General features: G+C 30.3%; 2 protein-coding genes and 1 pseudogene across 2 annotated transcripts; all 3 read right to left on the bottom strand.

Moving 5' to 3' along the window:
• Window positions 1-4,555: 4,555 nt before the first annotated feature.
• Window positions 4,556-4,647, bottom strand: LOC132638869 (U6 spliceosomal RNA; annotated as a pseudogene).
• A 7,766-nt stretch (window positions 4,648-12,413) lies between these two features.
• LOC132637151 (zinc finger A20 and AN1 domain-containing stress-associated protein 9-like) lies at window positions 12,414-13,647 on the bottom strand. The gene is made up of 2 exons (XM_060354288.1): window positions 13,413-13,647; window positions 12,414-12,715 (listed from the first exon to the last, which is right to left on the bottom strand). Exons 1-2 carry the CDS (start codon window positions 13,645-13,647, stop codon window positions 12,414-12,416), a joined length of 537 nt encoding a protein of 178 aa, XP_060210271.1.
• A 3-nt stretch (window positions 13,648-13,650) lies between these two features.
• Window positions 13,651-14,691, bottom strand: LOC132637150 (uncharacterized). Its single transcript, XM_060354287.1, has 2 exons — window positions 14,113-14,691; window positions 13,651-14,052 (listed from the first exon to the last, which is right to left on the bottom strand). Exons 1-2 carry the CDS (start codon window positions 14,689-14,691, stop codon window positions 13,651-13,653), a joined length of 981 nt encoding a protein of 326 aa, XP_060210270.1.
• Window positions 14,692-17,525: the final 2,834 nt, after the last annotated feature.

The raw sequence follows: 17,525 nt of genomic DNA, 5'->3' as shown, positions 1-17,525 counted from the left end.
TATCAAATTAACTTGATCAAAGTCATAGATGAACCCTGAACTTGTCCTGATTTTTCATTTAGACCCCTAACTAAAACGTTGATCATCTAAACCCTCGAAAATAAGATAAACTGTGTCATTTGAACACCTCGTGCCAGCTTGGCACATGCGTGCAGTACACTTGCTGTGAGTGCAATAAAATGTTTCTTGTTTACCAATTTTTTTTTTTAACTTGTAACTGGGTGTTTACATCAAGTCAATCTACATCTATCTATATTACTATAAAAGCATGAATATAAATGTTGGTTGACCAAAATATCCTTCAAATATTGAACTACCTTTATACTCTTTTAGTCTAATTCTACCATATTTCTATTGACTATTTTGGTAAATAAACAAAATCATAGTTCAAATAGAGTTTTAAACAAATTCTACTTCCAAATTTTAATTTCCAAACTAATTAAATAAATAATCTTTGACATCACGTTTAAATCCTACTTGTTAATTCGCTGACCAATGAAAAAGTATAAAACCAAGAAAAGGAATTTGATTCAACTACAAATTTCTCATTGCCGAACTTTTTACTCTTTTAATTAACAATAATTTTATGTTGACAATAAGATTAATCCCACTCCAAATCTAATTCCATTTTATTGTTCCTTCAAATCTATATATAATATAAAGTTAGGCATAAACAAGGTGATGTGACACCTCTCTATGGCCTAGAATCATATTTATCTTTTTTCTCAAATTTTTAGCCTTTTTCCTATTTTTCTTCACTCATGTACTATTAAAGAAATTCAAAAGTCACTTCTTAAATAAATTACTCAATATTAACTACTGTGTATCATGTACTGTGTTAAAAATGAAATGCTGCCATAATTAACAATAACATGATGAAACAGTTACAGCCTTTTTACATAATTGAGCTAATTAGAGCTCTAAAGGTGCAGTACTTTGGAAAAGGTTGTTCCATTTTTTTTAAAATATCAACCATCACTTCGTTTTTTTACCCAGAGGTCACATTTGTTTACTCCTCTTAATTAGGAGTTTCTTTACAGAATCAATATTTGTGCAATGTTCTGAAAAGAGCTCAGAGTTACAACTTTCAACCATCTCAAGCCTTTGCCACTTTCTTTGATATGTTCTGGTATTTTTTCTGATGATAATTTTACCTTTTTGTTTCTTCTAACGGGTTGTTCAGGAAGTGACATTAATTGCTATTTTGTGTGCCTACAATCATGCCAGTTTGGTTAGTGTGAGAATAATTTATTTCTATTATATGGAGAAAGATTATGCGGTAATACCTGTAATAGAACTAGATCTTTTAGGTCATGGTAGCTATATCAGAGAAGCTTGAACTTGCACGAAAGATGCCACTTGAACCAAACGTTAAAATTCGGGGTACCCTTGCATGATGCATGAGGCATCATTTTCTTCAGATTTACAGTTTTTATTGTGCACTTTTTTTTCTTTTTCTTTTTTTGTACTCATATTAGTTGACATTTGATTCTGCAGTTATTCATGAAATACTGAACTTCTTTCGTTTACAAAGTCAAGTACTTTTCTCTTTGAATATTCTGAGATAATATTCAAAATGTGTAAGTTCAGATTTTGGATACCCAGCTTGAAGCAATTTTCTTAATGTCTCTACGTCACTGAATATTTCTTTCGTCAATAATGGGTTTATTTTGCCTACACCCTCTGTAAGGTATGATTTTTTTTTTTTGGTCACATTAACAAGATCTTGGATATAAATCCATTAGTCTACTATTAATTTTTCTTCCTTTCAAAAGAAATACTGTAATGAATTCTGGACATGTAATGTAGATAAGTGTATACTGCTTGGTGCAGTTTCTCCTTGTGGTGATTTGCTAGGTTCATTGTGTACAATATGTATTTACTCTGGTTTCTTTTCAAACTTTGTTTTTCATGGATGGGAATGAACCTGATGGAAGACGTAAAATTGTGTGGGCATCGACTTTCTATTAGCTTTTACAATTTTGCTGCTCCAATCAATTAACTACGGAGTGTGTGCACTGTGCACATTTCACAAAATGATTTCTTATGGACATTTGCAATCTATATTTATATATAAAGTTGGGGGCACCTCTCTTTGGGCATAAAATGTATTTATCTTATCTCTCACCTTTTTTTTTTTGGTTGCTTTTTTCTCTTATTTTTCTATGTAAAAGATTTACAGAAAAATAGTTTTATCTTTTATTCCTCATTATTATAATGTCTTTATCGTAGAAATTACACCATTGCAATATTTTCATGGTGGCAATTGAGCTAGCTAGCAGCTACCGATTTTCCAATGGTCAAGGGTAACAATCTATTCACATTAAGAGTTTTAGAGATGGTTCTCATTCAAAATAAATAAGCAGAATTCCAAAAAAAAAAAAAAAATTATACACACACACTCCTTTCTGTACAATATATATCCATTGCTACTGCACAACCAGAACATGACATCGGTGAGGAGTTTAGGTGTTCATGAAAGAGATAAAGATGCAACAAAACAATTCTAAAAGTTATTTTCTTAATTTTACTTAAAACTCTTCCTCTCATTTCTCGCTTCGTATGAGTCCAGAGGCGAATCCAGGATTTAAACTCTATGGGTTCAAACTTAAAATTCTTAGTGTAAACCCATCGTATTTTAAAAGTTATGAATTCACGTCTACTATTTATTACATTTTTAATAAATTTTTATACATAAATTTATGCTCTGCATCTAAAGTTGGGGGTTCAATGGAACCCCCACCTAGCATGCTAGATCCGCCATACCGTATCTTATAAATTTAATGTATATTGGATATTGTATTCCTTTGGAATATGAAGTGTATTCTTTAATCCTTGTATATATATAAACCATTTGTATAATTTTTCCAATTCTTCTGTCACCTTTGGTTACACCCTCATTTCCTCGGCATTTGTATCATTTCTGCAGTTATTCTATTGCACTTTTGATTGCCCTCACTCCAATCCTCTTCTTTCTCGCCTATCTACTTTTTTTCTTATCTTTTTTATTTTATTTCATATTAAATGCTTTTCTTTATTACTATATTTCTTCTTCTTAATTCTAAAATATTCCATAAAGAATAAGGTGTTTTAAATATCTAAAATATAAATTAATTGTAATATTCCATATTTATAAGAATTTATTTTATAAATCCAATAGTCTTTTTTTACCGCGCGAAGCGCGGACCTATTCACTAGTAATAATTAATGAGAAACATTTATGTTAGAATTATGGTTGTGATCACATAGTAAGTAGTAAGCACATGCTACATAGGTTGATTGAGACGTATTCACCGAAAGGTCAATAAAGAAACGGCTCAACGGTAAGATTGTTGATAATTTTGAAAGCCGAATATAAGCACCATAGCTTCATTGCTTAGTTTTCTATCTTTGTCAACTGCGTATTATTTATTATAATAATTATTCTGTCGTTGTTCCGCATAATTTATTTGTATCTTCTTTCTTAGATATTCTCTATAATCGAAAAGGGTCTTATATTAGGGGTTTAAACAATTATTGCAGGGATGAATGTGCTGGAAGATGAGATTATATGTTAAAGCCAACTCAAAGCGGTGAATGTTTGTGGATTCATGTAAAATCTCGAACCCTTTTGAAAGTCTAGCTAGCCGGTGGTGCCAACTTGGAGTTAGGTTGGGAGCATGTTCTGAGTTATAAAAGCATGAATATAAATGTTGGTTGACCAAATATCCTATAAATATTGAACGGCTTTATCCTTTTATTTTAATTCTACTATATTTCTATTGGCTATTTTGATAAATATTATAAGAAAATATCTTAGTTATAAATAGAATTCAAAACAAATACTACTTCTGAATTTTGGTTTCGAATCTAATTAATTAAAGACGTTCAAATATGGAGACCTTATTAGCCTAGGAGTAATTTTGTGATTAAAGTTACTTTGTCCGTATTCAAGTTAAATAATTCAACAAAGAAAATGATTAGGTAATAACTAGAGCATATTTTAATATGCTTAGATATTTTTACATTACCTCTTTTTCTAGTCCTTAAAGATAAAATAAGAGTTCATTAAACAAAAGTGAAGTAGTTATTTTAAGAAACAAATATGATTACTTTTGGATAAAATTATAATTTTGAAGATTTTAAACAATATCTAGGACTTTGAATTCCTAATTAACTAATACTCCCTTCGGATAAAAAAAAGAGCCCGCTTAGCTTATTTTTCTTGGATAAAAAAAGAGTCCACTTAGCAAATCAAGAAAGAATTAACCTTGTTTTTTCATATTTGCCTCTATTAAGTGTTGTATGATCAAATCCCAATGTCTATTTAATTAGGGATAGTTTAATCAAATTATCTATTTTTGTTTAGGAGTTAGTATTTTCTTAAGAGTTGTGCAAATGGCTAAGTGAACTCTTTTTTTGATCCGGAGGGAGTAATACATATTACTAGTGGCTACATCCATATTTGACAAAAAAGTTCTCTCCATTAATATTTATGATAATAAATAAATTTCTTATTTGCTTTTGTGTATAAGTGTTTTGAGGTGTCGTATCATATTTTCAGTACAAAATATTAAAAAATTAGGTGTGACTAACTTTTTAGTTAACTTTTTTTTATGCTAATCTTCTCTGTATCGTTCCAATTTTATCGGATGTCCCCGAAGGGACTTAATTAACTTGACCAAAGATGGACGGCTTTTATGTAACAAAAAAGAGAGAAGTGATTTTTGTGTGATAAACTTTAAGTCAGCGGTTTTTTTAAAACAAAAAATAGAAAAGTGATTTTTGTGTGACAAACTTCAAGTTGGGTGACTGTTAAATAAGAAAAAATAGAAAAGTATTTTTTGTGTGATAATCTTTAAGTTAGATGACTGTTATGTAATAAAAAATAGAAAAGTCACTTTTATGTAGTAAACTCAAAATTGAATGACCATCGGTTGGGATATTATTGTGGGAATCAATACGGATATATTTAAATAAAATAGAGAGATGAAAAAAAAACAAGAATAACAGGTAAAAACATAAATGATAATGAAAAGTATTAAGTGGATACGATCAGATAATATTTTTATACATTATAAAATAAATAATATATAATTTTAAATAACATCACCTAACATTTGAGAGATTGACGGGGGATAACGTGCGAGGCACGTTAATAGAGACTAGTTTTATTATAAAAGCACGGATAATAATGTTGGTTGACTAAAATATTCTTTAAATATTGCACGATTGTTAAACCCTTTTAATCTAATTCAATCATATTTCTATTGGTTAGTTTGGTAAATAGAAAATAGAATTTAAAACAAATAGTACTACTTTTGAATTCCAATTCAAAATCTAATTAAATAAAGAGTCTTTACCTATCACGTTCAAATAAGTAGGAGAAATCCAACCAGATGTCGTATTTGCCTAGGAGTAATTTTTGTTATTGAATGTTCTGTCTGTATATCAAAACTAAAAAATTTATGAATTTTTGTTATTGAATGTTCTGTCTGTATCAAAACTAAAATTTTTAACATAAACAATGTTTAGGTTATTATATATATATATATATATAGGCATAAACAATTATATGTCGCATCTCTCTATGACCTCTATTGACATTTATCTTTTTTCTCCTTTTTTGACCTTTTCCCCTTCATTTCTCTATTTTACTAAATAAAATAAAATATTAAAGGTTTCATCCCTCCACCCATAATAAAGACTCACTCACCATTAAATAGCATTATATTTTCCATCACTTCCCCTATAATTATTGTGATTAATTTGTATGAAATTTATAAGTAAAAGCAATGAACCTTCCCTCATTCTACTCATTCAATTCAATTAAACTCAATTCCTCCTTCCTTATAACGTTTTCTACTTCCAAATTGCAAAAAATTAAAGATTTTTTATTTATCTCTCTCCTCACTATTACTATATTTCCATAATTTATTACTTTCCTGAATTCCTCTTACTTCTTTCTTATCCTCCCATTTTCGTCTTCCCAAATTTATGTTTTTTCACCATGTTTTTGCTTTTTCCGACACATTTTTCTTTTTATGTTGATTTATTTTGAAAAGTCCAAAAGTCATTAGTCATTGTTTATGACTATTCAGACTAATTATAATGGTTATATCGGTTAATGATCGAAAAAAAAATTCCGTTTCAAACTTCTTTGATAATTGATACGTTACTCAATTATCTCAACTCTTCCCCTTCCCTACAATTAACAATTACTAATAATACCTACTGGTGCTGCATCAGTTGTAATCCTGCAAAGTGGAAGAGATTGTGTGAGGACTGAGGAAATTGGTAGAGGGAAACACCTTTGTCTTATCAGCAAATGAAGATGAAGAACAGGAAGAATAAAAAACTTGTGGAGAAAAGGACGAAAAAATTAACTTTTCCTATTTGAATATATGTTGCCTTTTCTTTTCAGTATTATGATTGTTTTCTTACAATTTCTTACTCTACTATTGTAATATTATTGACAAAAAGGAAAGGAGGAAAATGGATTAATAATTATTAGCTTTCTCAATTACTATCCAAAATGGTAGAAATTTTGCCTGCCATTGAGGATAACTTGAAGTTAGCCAATTGTGTGAAGACCTTGGCTTTGATAGACCTTGGCTTTGATCTTTTCTGTGAGTAGAATTTGAATTTTTCTTCTCCTTTTGGTCAAACTTTTGAGTCTTATCATTATAGTATTACATTTTCAGGTAAAGTGAAAAAAAAGAATATCTTCACATATGTCATTTTGTTATTTATCTCCTTATTACTTTTATTGTTCCGTCAAATTGTTCACTTTATCCTGTTCCTAATTTTATTTGATTTTTGTAAATTACTTTGTTAATCTGAAGGTTGTAAATGCTTTAAATTCCATCTTTATTCTTTGATAGTATACACTTTCATTGGCTTCAAGGAGGAGAAGACATCAGCGGAAGCGAAAGTCAGGAAAATCAATGTATAGAAGACAACTGCTAATTTGTAATCCTTGTATGTAACCTTCCGTTATATCAGTCGGGAGTTCTGATTGTTTCTCTTTTTCATTTTAATACCTATTTTGATCAATTTGTTTCTGAGTATAAAGTTTCACTTATCTCGACTCTATTTGATTTGATTTTCAACAGAATTGATGTATTTTTTTCAAAATAATTTCTTTAATGTTTTAAATTTATTGGATTTAAACTAATTTGTTAGACTTCATTATTTGTGAAGAAAATGATAATGTACTCTTAGTTTTAGTAGGTTTCAACTGTTTATTTCGGGATTTTGTTTAATTTTTTAATCTTCTTCAATTCTCTTTGCATTTTGGGAAGAAAATGAAATGGCAATTGAGTTTCGGTTTAAGTTGTGCAGACTCTTCACTTCGATGCCGCATCTGTGTCGGATTGCCTAAAAATACACTATTTTTGGAGAATCCTACACACACCTGTTGACATTTTTGAAGAATCCGAGCAATATAGGTTTCAGTAGCATATCAAGTGATTTTTTTGGTGTTCTAAGAAGAATTTATGATTTGGCTATGATATTTTACTTTTAGTGTTACTCCATTGTACTGTCTTTTCATCTACTTCCCTTTGTCTGATTTTCACTACTTGGTTTAATTTATGGTTTTACGGAATAGAAGAACAGAGAGAGAGGTTAGTTAAGCAACATAAAAAGAGAGAAATGCAAAGCACGTGCATTAACAAATGCCACAGAGGCACAGACACATACATATGAGCAAAAAAAGTTCTTAAGTAGTATAAAAAAGAGATCTTTCATAGGAATTCTTTTGGAAAGAAAATTTAATAACGAAAATTGTTCTTGATCTAAGCTTTAATTCTAATAAAGATATTTATATATATAATTAGCTTCTTTTTTTAATTATATACATGAAATATATCTCTTCATCTCCAAAATTACAAATGATAATAATAATAATAATAATAATAATAATAAGCAACAAGATAATTTTCCAATTCATTAATATCTTTTATAACCGTGCGAAGCGCGGAGATATTCACTAGTATATATATATAAAACTAAGCAATAGAAGAATGATGTGGCACCTCTCTTTGACCAAGAATCCTATTTATCTTTTTTTGTCCTTTTTTTGACTTTTTCCCCCTATTTTCTATTTATCTTATTATTGGAATTACTATTTATCTTATTGTTGGAATTAATGTCCTAATTATTATAAGAATAAATATCTTATTTATTGTAATTATTAAGAAGAGTTAAAGCTAGACTCTTTGCATACCATAGCAGGTTCAAATAAAGATGTTACACTAGACAGAAAAAACTCCATTTGTGGGGCGGTGAAGCAAAGGTACAAGGTAGACACCCATGAAAATGAGAATGTCAAAATTGAGTGTCCTGCATGCTATTGGTAAGCAGTTTGCTTCGGAGGAAATTTCTGCCCTGGTATGTTTATTTACTGCTATTGAGATTTTCTTCAAAGTTAGTCTTACAGACGTTTATAAACGAATAATGGGAATTGTTAAAATGATAAAAATTTCTATTTTCCTTTTGTACTTTTATCATAGGGCATACTCTTCCTATCATGCTGATTCAAAGGGAAGGCAAAAAGACTTCCCACAATACGACCCGGTTCTTAAGTCGAATTATCTGATTCTGTGTTATTGTTGAGGTAACATTTTAACTGTGCATTGAAATTCTTTTTTGATTCTATATTTAGACTTGCAAATTTTAGACTCACATCCTAACAAATTTCTTATGTGATCTTATCCTTTTCATGTTAACTGTGTTTAATCTACAACAAAATTGTATTTTTCCATGTCTAGCATTAATGCATGAAGGATCTATACTTTGTTCATAATCTTAAAAAATGATGCAATCTTAATCAGTGCAAAATATTTATCTACATAATTCTGGTCTTTGTGGAGATGATATGACACCATTCATAAGTCAAGATTTTGATTTTTCCTTTTTGTTAGATTTAACACTTTTACTTCAAAGTTTTCAATTTAGGTGCTCTACAAAAAAAAAAAAAAAAAAAAAAAAAGAGGTACGTTTGTGTCTTGTGTCAAGCCTCCATGTCTTCATCGAAAAATAGCATTATTCAAGGTATGTTGCTCTTCATTCTCCTTCTTACTCTTTGGTTTACTTAGAAATTGCTAGCATATTACTTATTTATAAACTTTTCTTTTTTCTTTCAAAATTTGTGAAAAATAGCTAGGCTAATAGATCTTTTCCATTAACTATATAAATTTAAAAGAAATTAATTAATAGTATAATATAATCTTCTCATTAAATATTTCATTATTCTCCCTAACGTACTAATTCATTTCCTAATGACTGATTCACAAGAAGTGTAACGTATGGAGGTAACACAAAGATTTCTCTCCCCCCATTTACTGCATCTTCCTATAATTTTTTACAATACAACAAAATTTAGGAAAGTCCTTTCATCTTGCCAAACTTTCCTATACATGTATATTTCTCTTCTTCTTTTATGTACTTTTGATCCGATGAAAGATTTTCACTATTCCAAATTTTCTCACAAACTTTTTCTTCTTGTCTTCTTCTTTTATGTACTTTCGGTAAAATGAAAGTCTATGGAAGATTGTCTGAGGTGAGTTCTAATAAGATTACATGATAAGATAATATAACTGAAAATATTTACGATGTATTAGTATAATATATGTTGTAAGTATAAGTTAACGTATAAATTGATCATGTGTTGATCTAAATAATAGTTGAGAGTATTCTGATAGTCCAGCTCCAATGCGGGTACTGGACACTGGGTGGGAAACCAAAAATAAAAAGAGCAATAGTTTATCAGACATCGGTGAAAGAAGAATAACAGTGCTACCTCCATCTTCTTAATCATTTTCATAAGTATCATTTTCTATAATTTAAATTTAATTTCATTTCTTTTATTCAAATTATTAAATACTAATCTAAATGAATTGCTTCATATATAATCTGAAATTTTGGTTTCTCACAGATTTATATGTCAAAATCTTCTAAAAATTATATATATGTTACTAAAAAGTGTTTATTTTTAGGGATGCCAACAATTGGCCTTTTAATCCCTTTAGCGATTTAAATAAGATGAAAAAATCGCATGCAATAAAGTAGGAGTTAGTGATGTCAGCCCTCAGATTACTTGTAGATATTGTAATAAGTATATATCTGACTGAAAGTATTCCTTATACTTTCTCATGACTTTCACTAATTAAATTTGGTCTTCATTATATGAAAATAGTAAGTATATGCAAATATATTTATGAGATGCGCCAAATTTTATGTAATTTGCTTTATTGGTTATAGCTTTGGGCGGAACTACAGAAGCCAAATGATTCATCTGAACTGCATTGACAAATTACACTGTATAGTATATGTTGAATTCACTTAGCTTCTTTATATGTTTATTTATTTATATTTGAGAAATATATGTATCAAATTGGTTATACATTGTTAGATACAAACTTTGTGTACACATAATTTTTATCTTGAAAAATAAGTAGGTATTAATTTTTGACTTCGGCTTATTCTTATTCAAGAAGCTAAAATTTGTAACTTTTGCCCACGATTAAAACATATTTCTATTATTATTCAGAAACTTGTAAGAAAATATTTTTAGGACAGACAATAAAAGAAAGCATGCTTACTGTGTAAATTGGGACAAAAGAAATAACTTATTAAGTAATTACACATAAATCACTTGATAAACATTAATTGATATTCTGATGAAAATTGTAGACAACAGGTTACTCTCTCCGGTTCATAGTAAATGTCAATTTAGCCTTTTTATTTTGTTCCAAAATAAGTGTTCACTTACATAATCAAGAAATAATTAATTATTATCTTCCAAATTTACCCGATTTAGGTAAGTGAATTTTTCTGTAATCAAGAAATTATACTAACTAGGTAGTACTAGTATTTAATTTAGGGTGGTTTTGTCAAACTAACTGATTTTTCCTAAAAGTTAGTATTTTATTATTAACATGTGTGCTAAAGACTAAGTGCACACTTATTTGAAATGAGAGGGAGTAATGCTTAATGACAATATAAGCAAATCTTTACACTATTACTTGTGGGTTGTGGCAGAGCTAAACACAACCGTTGTTGCATAAAAATGTATATACTTATATTGAGTAATCAACTAAATACTATAAATATTTATTTTATATTAATTTGAGATCGTTACCTGAGTTTATAAAATTTAATTATGGATCCCTCTGAATCTATCCCTATATATTATAACTTAATTTTTTTATTTTATTGAGCGGAAAATGAGAAATATGAACAACACATGACGTTAAAATAGGCAACGTCACCAACTATTTTTTTCTTCATTATGTCTTGTTGACCCCAAGATAAAACAGCGGCCTTAGTGGAATATATAAAGTATAAACTCCTATTGTTCAGTGACTTGTTTTGTTGTTCCTCCATTTAATGAAATGGGCAAAGAGCTAGAAGAAGCACCTGGAGAAAAGTTTCTATTGATGATGAGAAATTAAATTAAATTATTGAATTATCTTTAAAAAAATGTTTCCTTAACATAAAAGATTGGCGGAGTTGAATCATGACATTCAGTTCGACTGAAATTTTGTTTTGTATAGCTTTCCAGATTCCAGTATTATGTCCAACACTTTTTTGACTTCTTAAAGATACAATAACATTACAATTTTCTATCTAAATCGAATAAACTAAAGTTATATATTGAACCTAATAAACGAAAAATTGAAAGAAAAAAATGATAATACCGAATTTATTAAGTATGATTTTAGTATAGCATTTTTAAAAAAATTGAATAATAAAAATAGCGGATAGAAACATCTAAAATCGTACCATACGAGCGAATGTAGACCTCTATTGCACAAATTGTACCATAAGAGCGAATGTACACAGTATACCTCAGTGGGTTTGAGGGTCTTTATATTATCTTGGACAATCCCCCCTCATGAATTAGCTTTTGGGATTGAGTTAGACACAATTTCATTATTGACAAAACTTTAGGATAAAAACAATAATAACGAATTCCTATCTTCGAGAAGTACTTATACTGCATAAATAGGGTATAAAATTTAAATCCTCTTAACATAAGTGAAATACAAGTTTAATTCTTGGATTGATTTTTTATAATTTTCTTGTCAGAATTACCAGCTCCATATGGATAGAGAAACCGCCAACATATATACAGTCATAGAGAGTGACGATCCGCAGATATTTGACACCTATTATTTTGATTATAACAATTTGTGATTTCATTACTTACTATGCATCTTCTAAGTACAAGAATTTTATTTTTAATTAAAAGAATTACATAATCAATGCCCGATTTAAGGAAAAAATTAATACTTTTATTCCTCATACTCTCATTGTATATCTTCGAGGAGGAAACAAAAGTACGCACGGAAGATCAGTACCTAAGTGTTTTTTGATAAACTTGAAAAAAGCAAATAAAAAACTTGGTACATGATAAGCAGCAACTCTTAGATCCTATTCTCAAGTTTATCAGCTTTGCAGAGAGGATTTTCCTTAGCCAAAATCGCACGGCCTATAGACTTGAAATCGAAATTGCATGCATGTTCCTCCGGATATCTATGATTCCTGCAATATATTTGACCACACTTACAACTTAACCCTATTAATCCCACCTTCTTCTTGCAAACCATGCACCTTTGTGTCTTCGACTTTAATATCGTCGAATCATCTTTTCCAGTTTTAATAGTAAGAGAAGATATCTTTTTAGATAAAGCTAATGCATCCTTGGCGGCTTTTTCTTTCAAGAAAGCTTTATAGCATTGAGAGCAAAGGTTGTGAGTGCTTGTGTTTCCAAAGAAACCACAACCCCTTGCGCATAAAATTGGGTTTTTTGCTTTGTCGTAAGAAGTCATTTTTTTCCCCTTTGAATGAAAACTTTCTTCTACGATTTTTCTTTTTTCAGAGTCTCTGGTTATAATGTAGTTATGGTATAGCTAGTGAGTGCATGTGATGATGTATTTAGTGTTATATATAGTGGAAGCTTGTAATCCAAATAAACATCAAATTAGGACTTTCCTAATTTTATACCAATTAATATAGTTGGAAATCCTTTTACAACACAGTTTAGGCTAATACGGATACGGCCCATATTAGGATGGAAAAGGAGTCCAATACTAAGTGGGCCGATCTGGAGAATGCAGTGTATATACCACAAAATGAAAACTAAATCATATTATAGGGTTTAAAAAACGGAAAGGGGTCAAATATACCCCAGTACTATCAGAAAAGGATTAAATATATCCCTCGTTATACTTTGGATCCAAATATATTCTTCTTGTTATACTTTGGGTTCAAATATATCCCTTCATTATACTTTGGGTCCAAATATACCCCTCCTCCGTTAAAATTGTCCATGATGGACATGAAATATGACGTGGCATTTCCTTTCATAATTTTGTCTTTATCATAATTTGCAAAAGAATTATCCGGACTCAAACTAGCCATACCTAGAAGCAAATCAGTATTCACTGCATCAAAACGACTATTAAGCTCCGCAAGTTGCAAATCAATAACAACATTAAAGACTTCTACATGCAAATGATGAGAATATGTGACACTTAAACTCTTGTGCTTTGACTTTCCAATATGATAGTTCTTATCCATTTCAGGAATTAGAATATCATGCCTCACACAAAATGAAGAGACATCTTCAATCAAAGATTCCCATTTAGACTCTCTCATCGATTATAGTTGCCTCTTGGCAAAACCAACGAGCTTCATAGCATTCACAATATCTTGATCTTTTCTTTGCAAAGTCATATTCAAATCATTTGTAATTGCCAACACTTTCAACATCAATTGCAATATATGCACAAACTCAAAAGATTTTATATCATTCACTAGACTTTTTGCCATGGATCTCTCTAGATAAGTTGTACCCTCACTTCCAATTACTTCAAGCACATGAACAATTGATGAGAATAATGCAATAAAATTACACACTGTTTTAAAGTGAGATCCCCAGTAGGTGTCACCTAGCCTTTGAAGGCCAAGTTCTTGATTTAGTCCACTTCCCGTATGAACTTCACCAAGCACTAGTAATTCCTCTAGTTTTTTTGCTTGATCTTCTCGAAGAAACTCCCTGCGCTTAAAAGAACCTCCAACAATATTCAAGACATTAGCAATAATATCAAAAAATTAATCTACATCATAGTGCTTCTTTACAACAGCTACAAGAGTCAATTGCAATTGATGAGCAAAGCAATGTATGCAATAAGCTGAAGGAGTGTCTTCCAGGACTAGAGTTTTAAGACCATTGATTTTTCCTTGCATGTTACTAGCTCCATCATAACCTTGTCCCCGTATTTGATATGGATTCAATGAATGCTCTAAAAGCAAAGAATAGATAGCATCTTTCAATGCTATTGCAGTTGTATCTTTAACATGAACAACACTAAGGAATCGTTCAATAAGTGTGCCTTCTTTGTTGACATATCTAAGAACAAGAGCCATTTGTTCCTTATGAGGAACATCATTAGATTCATCAACCAATATGCCAAAGTAATCTCCATTTAAATCTTCAACAATTGCTTTCATTGTTTCTTTTGCACAAGCATTCACGATCTCCTTTTGGATACTTGGACCAATCATCATGATATTTTGTGGAGCATTTTCTAGTACAACTTTGTTCACTTCATCATGCCTATTTGCATACCATTTTAAAAGTTCTAGAAAATTTCCCCTTTTTGTAGAAGTTTCACCTTCATCGTGGCCTCGGAAAGGCATTCCTTATTTTAAAAGAAATCTTGTCACATCAACCGAAGCATTCAACCGAACTCGATAATTATTTTTATCTTTCTCATTATGCTTGTCAAAAGAAGTTAGAATCGATTGTTCTTGATTCGTTAAGTCTCTCATCTTCTTGAAACACCGATTGTGAAGACTATTCACATCACCAATATGTATATTAAGCATTTCTATACCTTTATTCCAAGCTCTAAAACCACGTTTTGTAAAAGAATCCCCAACTCTTCCATGTTCATTTTTAAACAAGTAGCAACATAAACAAAAGCCCGCATCAACTTTAACAGTATATTCTAACCATTCAAAATACGAAGTACCAAACCAGTCAGGATTAAATTGACGCATTAGTCCACCAATTCTCTCTTTGGGAATGTATGATCACAAGGTTGGCATGGTCCTTTTTGAATATAATGTCTCCTTATTAGGTCACGTTCATTATAAGAATATTGTGAGATTTGCTTTCTTTCACAGGATCAGGTTTAGGAAGATCCAAATCCAACACTTTATCTTTGTCATGAACTGGACACAAAGAAGAATTTGGCACAGGAGAGCTTAAACCAGAACTTGAGGGAGTTTGAATAACCTGGTAAAATCTCTTCATTATAGCGACTCTCGCTAAAAGAATCCTAAAATCACAAAACAAAAATCACTTTACATTGTATATATTAAATTTAATTTAATTAAACCAAGTATTAGTGGGTGGTGTACTTGAATTCTCTTTTTCCATTTTCTGGTTCTGGTTGTGAGATTAACCCAAAAAATATTTGATTAACTTAATCCCAAAAAGCTACATTCTCAAAAAGAAAAAAATATTATCCCAAATAGAACGCCTAAAAGCTTATAGTGTTGTATATGTTTTCAAAATTTATCCCATAAATGAACAATATTGCATTACAATAAGGAATGAAAAGACATTAATAATAGATTTTGAGCTTTTAGGAGCATACCAGCAAATCAAAGAAGAGTTTGCTTGAAGCTTCTGACTTGGAACCAAGCTGAAAGAAGAGAAGACACACTTGTTTGATTTTTTGATGGAGAGATTATAAAATCCAAGAAGCACTGAAGAAAATCTTTTGATTTATTGAAACCCTAACTTTTGTACCGATGTTGAAAAGCCTTCTCAAAAGTGAGAAGTTTTTGTTTCTTTAAGTAATGTGCAAATCAATAAAACAGAAAAGAACATTCAGGTTCTTTTATGAGTATTTGAAAAGGAGAAGAAAAATCTCCTATAAGACAATGAAGTACAAAAAAAAAAAAAGAATAAAAAATATGAAGCGGGTCCTATTAAGGAGAAGAAAAGTCTCCTGTAACTGTAAGACAATGAAGTACAAAAAAAAAAAAAAGGAATAAAAAATAGTATGAAGCGGGTCCTATTATTGCATACACGTGCCTATTTAAATGAAAAAGGACAAAATAAGTCGTGCATCAAAGAAAGCATATTTGCTATAAAAATGTGGTCAAGGAGAATCGAACTTGGATCTCCAAGCACGGATAAGCCTTACAATAAACTGCCCAACCACTGAACCCCCAGCCTCTTTCAGTTTGGGGTTCAACACTCAATATATATCTATCTTTCAGATATTTAAGACAGTATATTCACGATTTACGTCGAAAGTTTGGGGTTCAATTGAACCCCACTCTACCACATTACATCCACCCCTGCATTCAAGTCCAACATATCCACAAGATAAGTGATGTAGATATGAATGCTAAGATGGATGCAGGGCCATACAAGAATATATATGATTAAATATGTTCACAAATTCGCCAAAAGGTGCAAGTAGCACACATTAAGGACAAAATGAGAGGAAGTCATTTGAAAAAGTTTGGTTATGTCTTGCGTTGACCAATAGAACCGCTTCATAGATGTGAAAAATATGGTGGTCGAAGGTGTTAGAAAATGGGATGAGGTAGACCTAAAATGACATGCAATGAAGTTTTCTTAAAAGACTAGCAATTTCTTGAAATTAATGCAGAGTTAGCTAAATATAAGGTGCAGGAGAAAACATCTATATATATTATAAAGCTAGGCATAGACAAGGTGATGTGGCACCTCTCCATGGCCATCATTCATATTTATCTTTTTTCTCATATTTTTGACTTTTTTTCCTATTTTTTCCTATTTATAGGATATATTAAAAATAGGAAATTCATTTCTTAATTAATTACATTCTATTAATTGCTCTTTTTTTTTTTTTTTTTCAGTTTACAAAGTCCGAAAGTCACTGCCATTGCTTTTGCAATTAGTGATAGTCACTGCTACTATTAATTTTGCAATTACTGATCAATTATGCACTAAAATAAAACTTCATAAAACGTTGAAATATGACCTAAGAATATGAGCACAATCAGCAACACTAGGAATGTCCCTCTCTTTTCTTTCTGCAGAGGTAATTTTCAGTTCATTGTTGTTTGAATTTTAACGTGCACAATCTTGAGATTTTGTATATTTTCTAGGAGGTTTTTGTTTTTCTTTTGATGTCTAATAATGGTGGTTAAATAATTTATTCATGTAATATGTTCAAATGGTCTGGAGAATAACAAAATTATTGCTTATACTTTAGCTAATTTAAAAAAAAAATAACTTCGTAAAATCGGCCTCTCTCATTTCTATCTTCGCATAAATGGGTGAAAGGATGCAACAGTCACAATTCACATCAATAATCATGTTCAGGTTTGTTTTCTACGTCATAATGCTCATATGTATATTTTTCAATAAAATAATATATATGATATCAATTTTGGAGTTGATTCTCAAATGAGTTCTAGCATATTATACATTGAATTAACTTGCTTTACTAACCATGAGAGGTTAA

The sequence above is a fragment of the Lycium barbarum genome, chromosome 4, assembly GCF_019175385.1.
Source record: "Lycium barbarum isolate Lr01 chromosome 4, ASM1917538v2, whole genome shotgun sequence".
In the NCBI taxonomy this organism is placed as follows: domain Eukaryota; kingdom Viridiplantae; phylum Streptophyta; class Magnoliopsida; order Solanales; family Solanaceae; genus Lycium; species Lycium barbarum.
The sequence above is the reverse complement of the archived record's forward strand: the minus strand, read 5'-3'. Positions and strand labels throughout refer to the sequence as shown.

Bases quoted from the DNA above. Each gene is read 5' to 3' on its own strand.
- LOC132637151 (XM_060354288.1), bottom strand. From the start codon at position 13,647: ATGAGAGAGTCTAAATGGGAATCTTTGATTGAAGATGTCTCTTCATTT. The intron at 12,716-13,412 runs GTATGGCTAGTT...AATGCTATAAAG, and splicing joins GAATACTGATTTGCTTCTAG to CTTTCTTGAAAGAAAAAGCC.
- LOC132637150 (XM_060354287.1), bottom strand. From the start codon at position 14,691: ATGCCTTTCCGAGGCCACGATGAAGGTGAAACTTCTACAAAAAGGGGA. The intron at 14,053-14,112 runs GTAGATTAATTT...GGTTCTTTTAAG, and splicing joins TTGTAAAGAAGCACTATGAT to CGCAGGGAGTTTCTTCGAGA.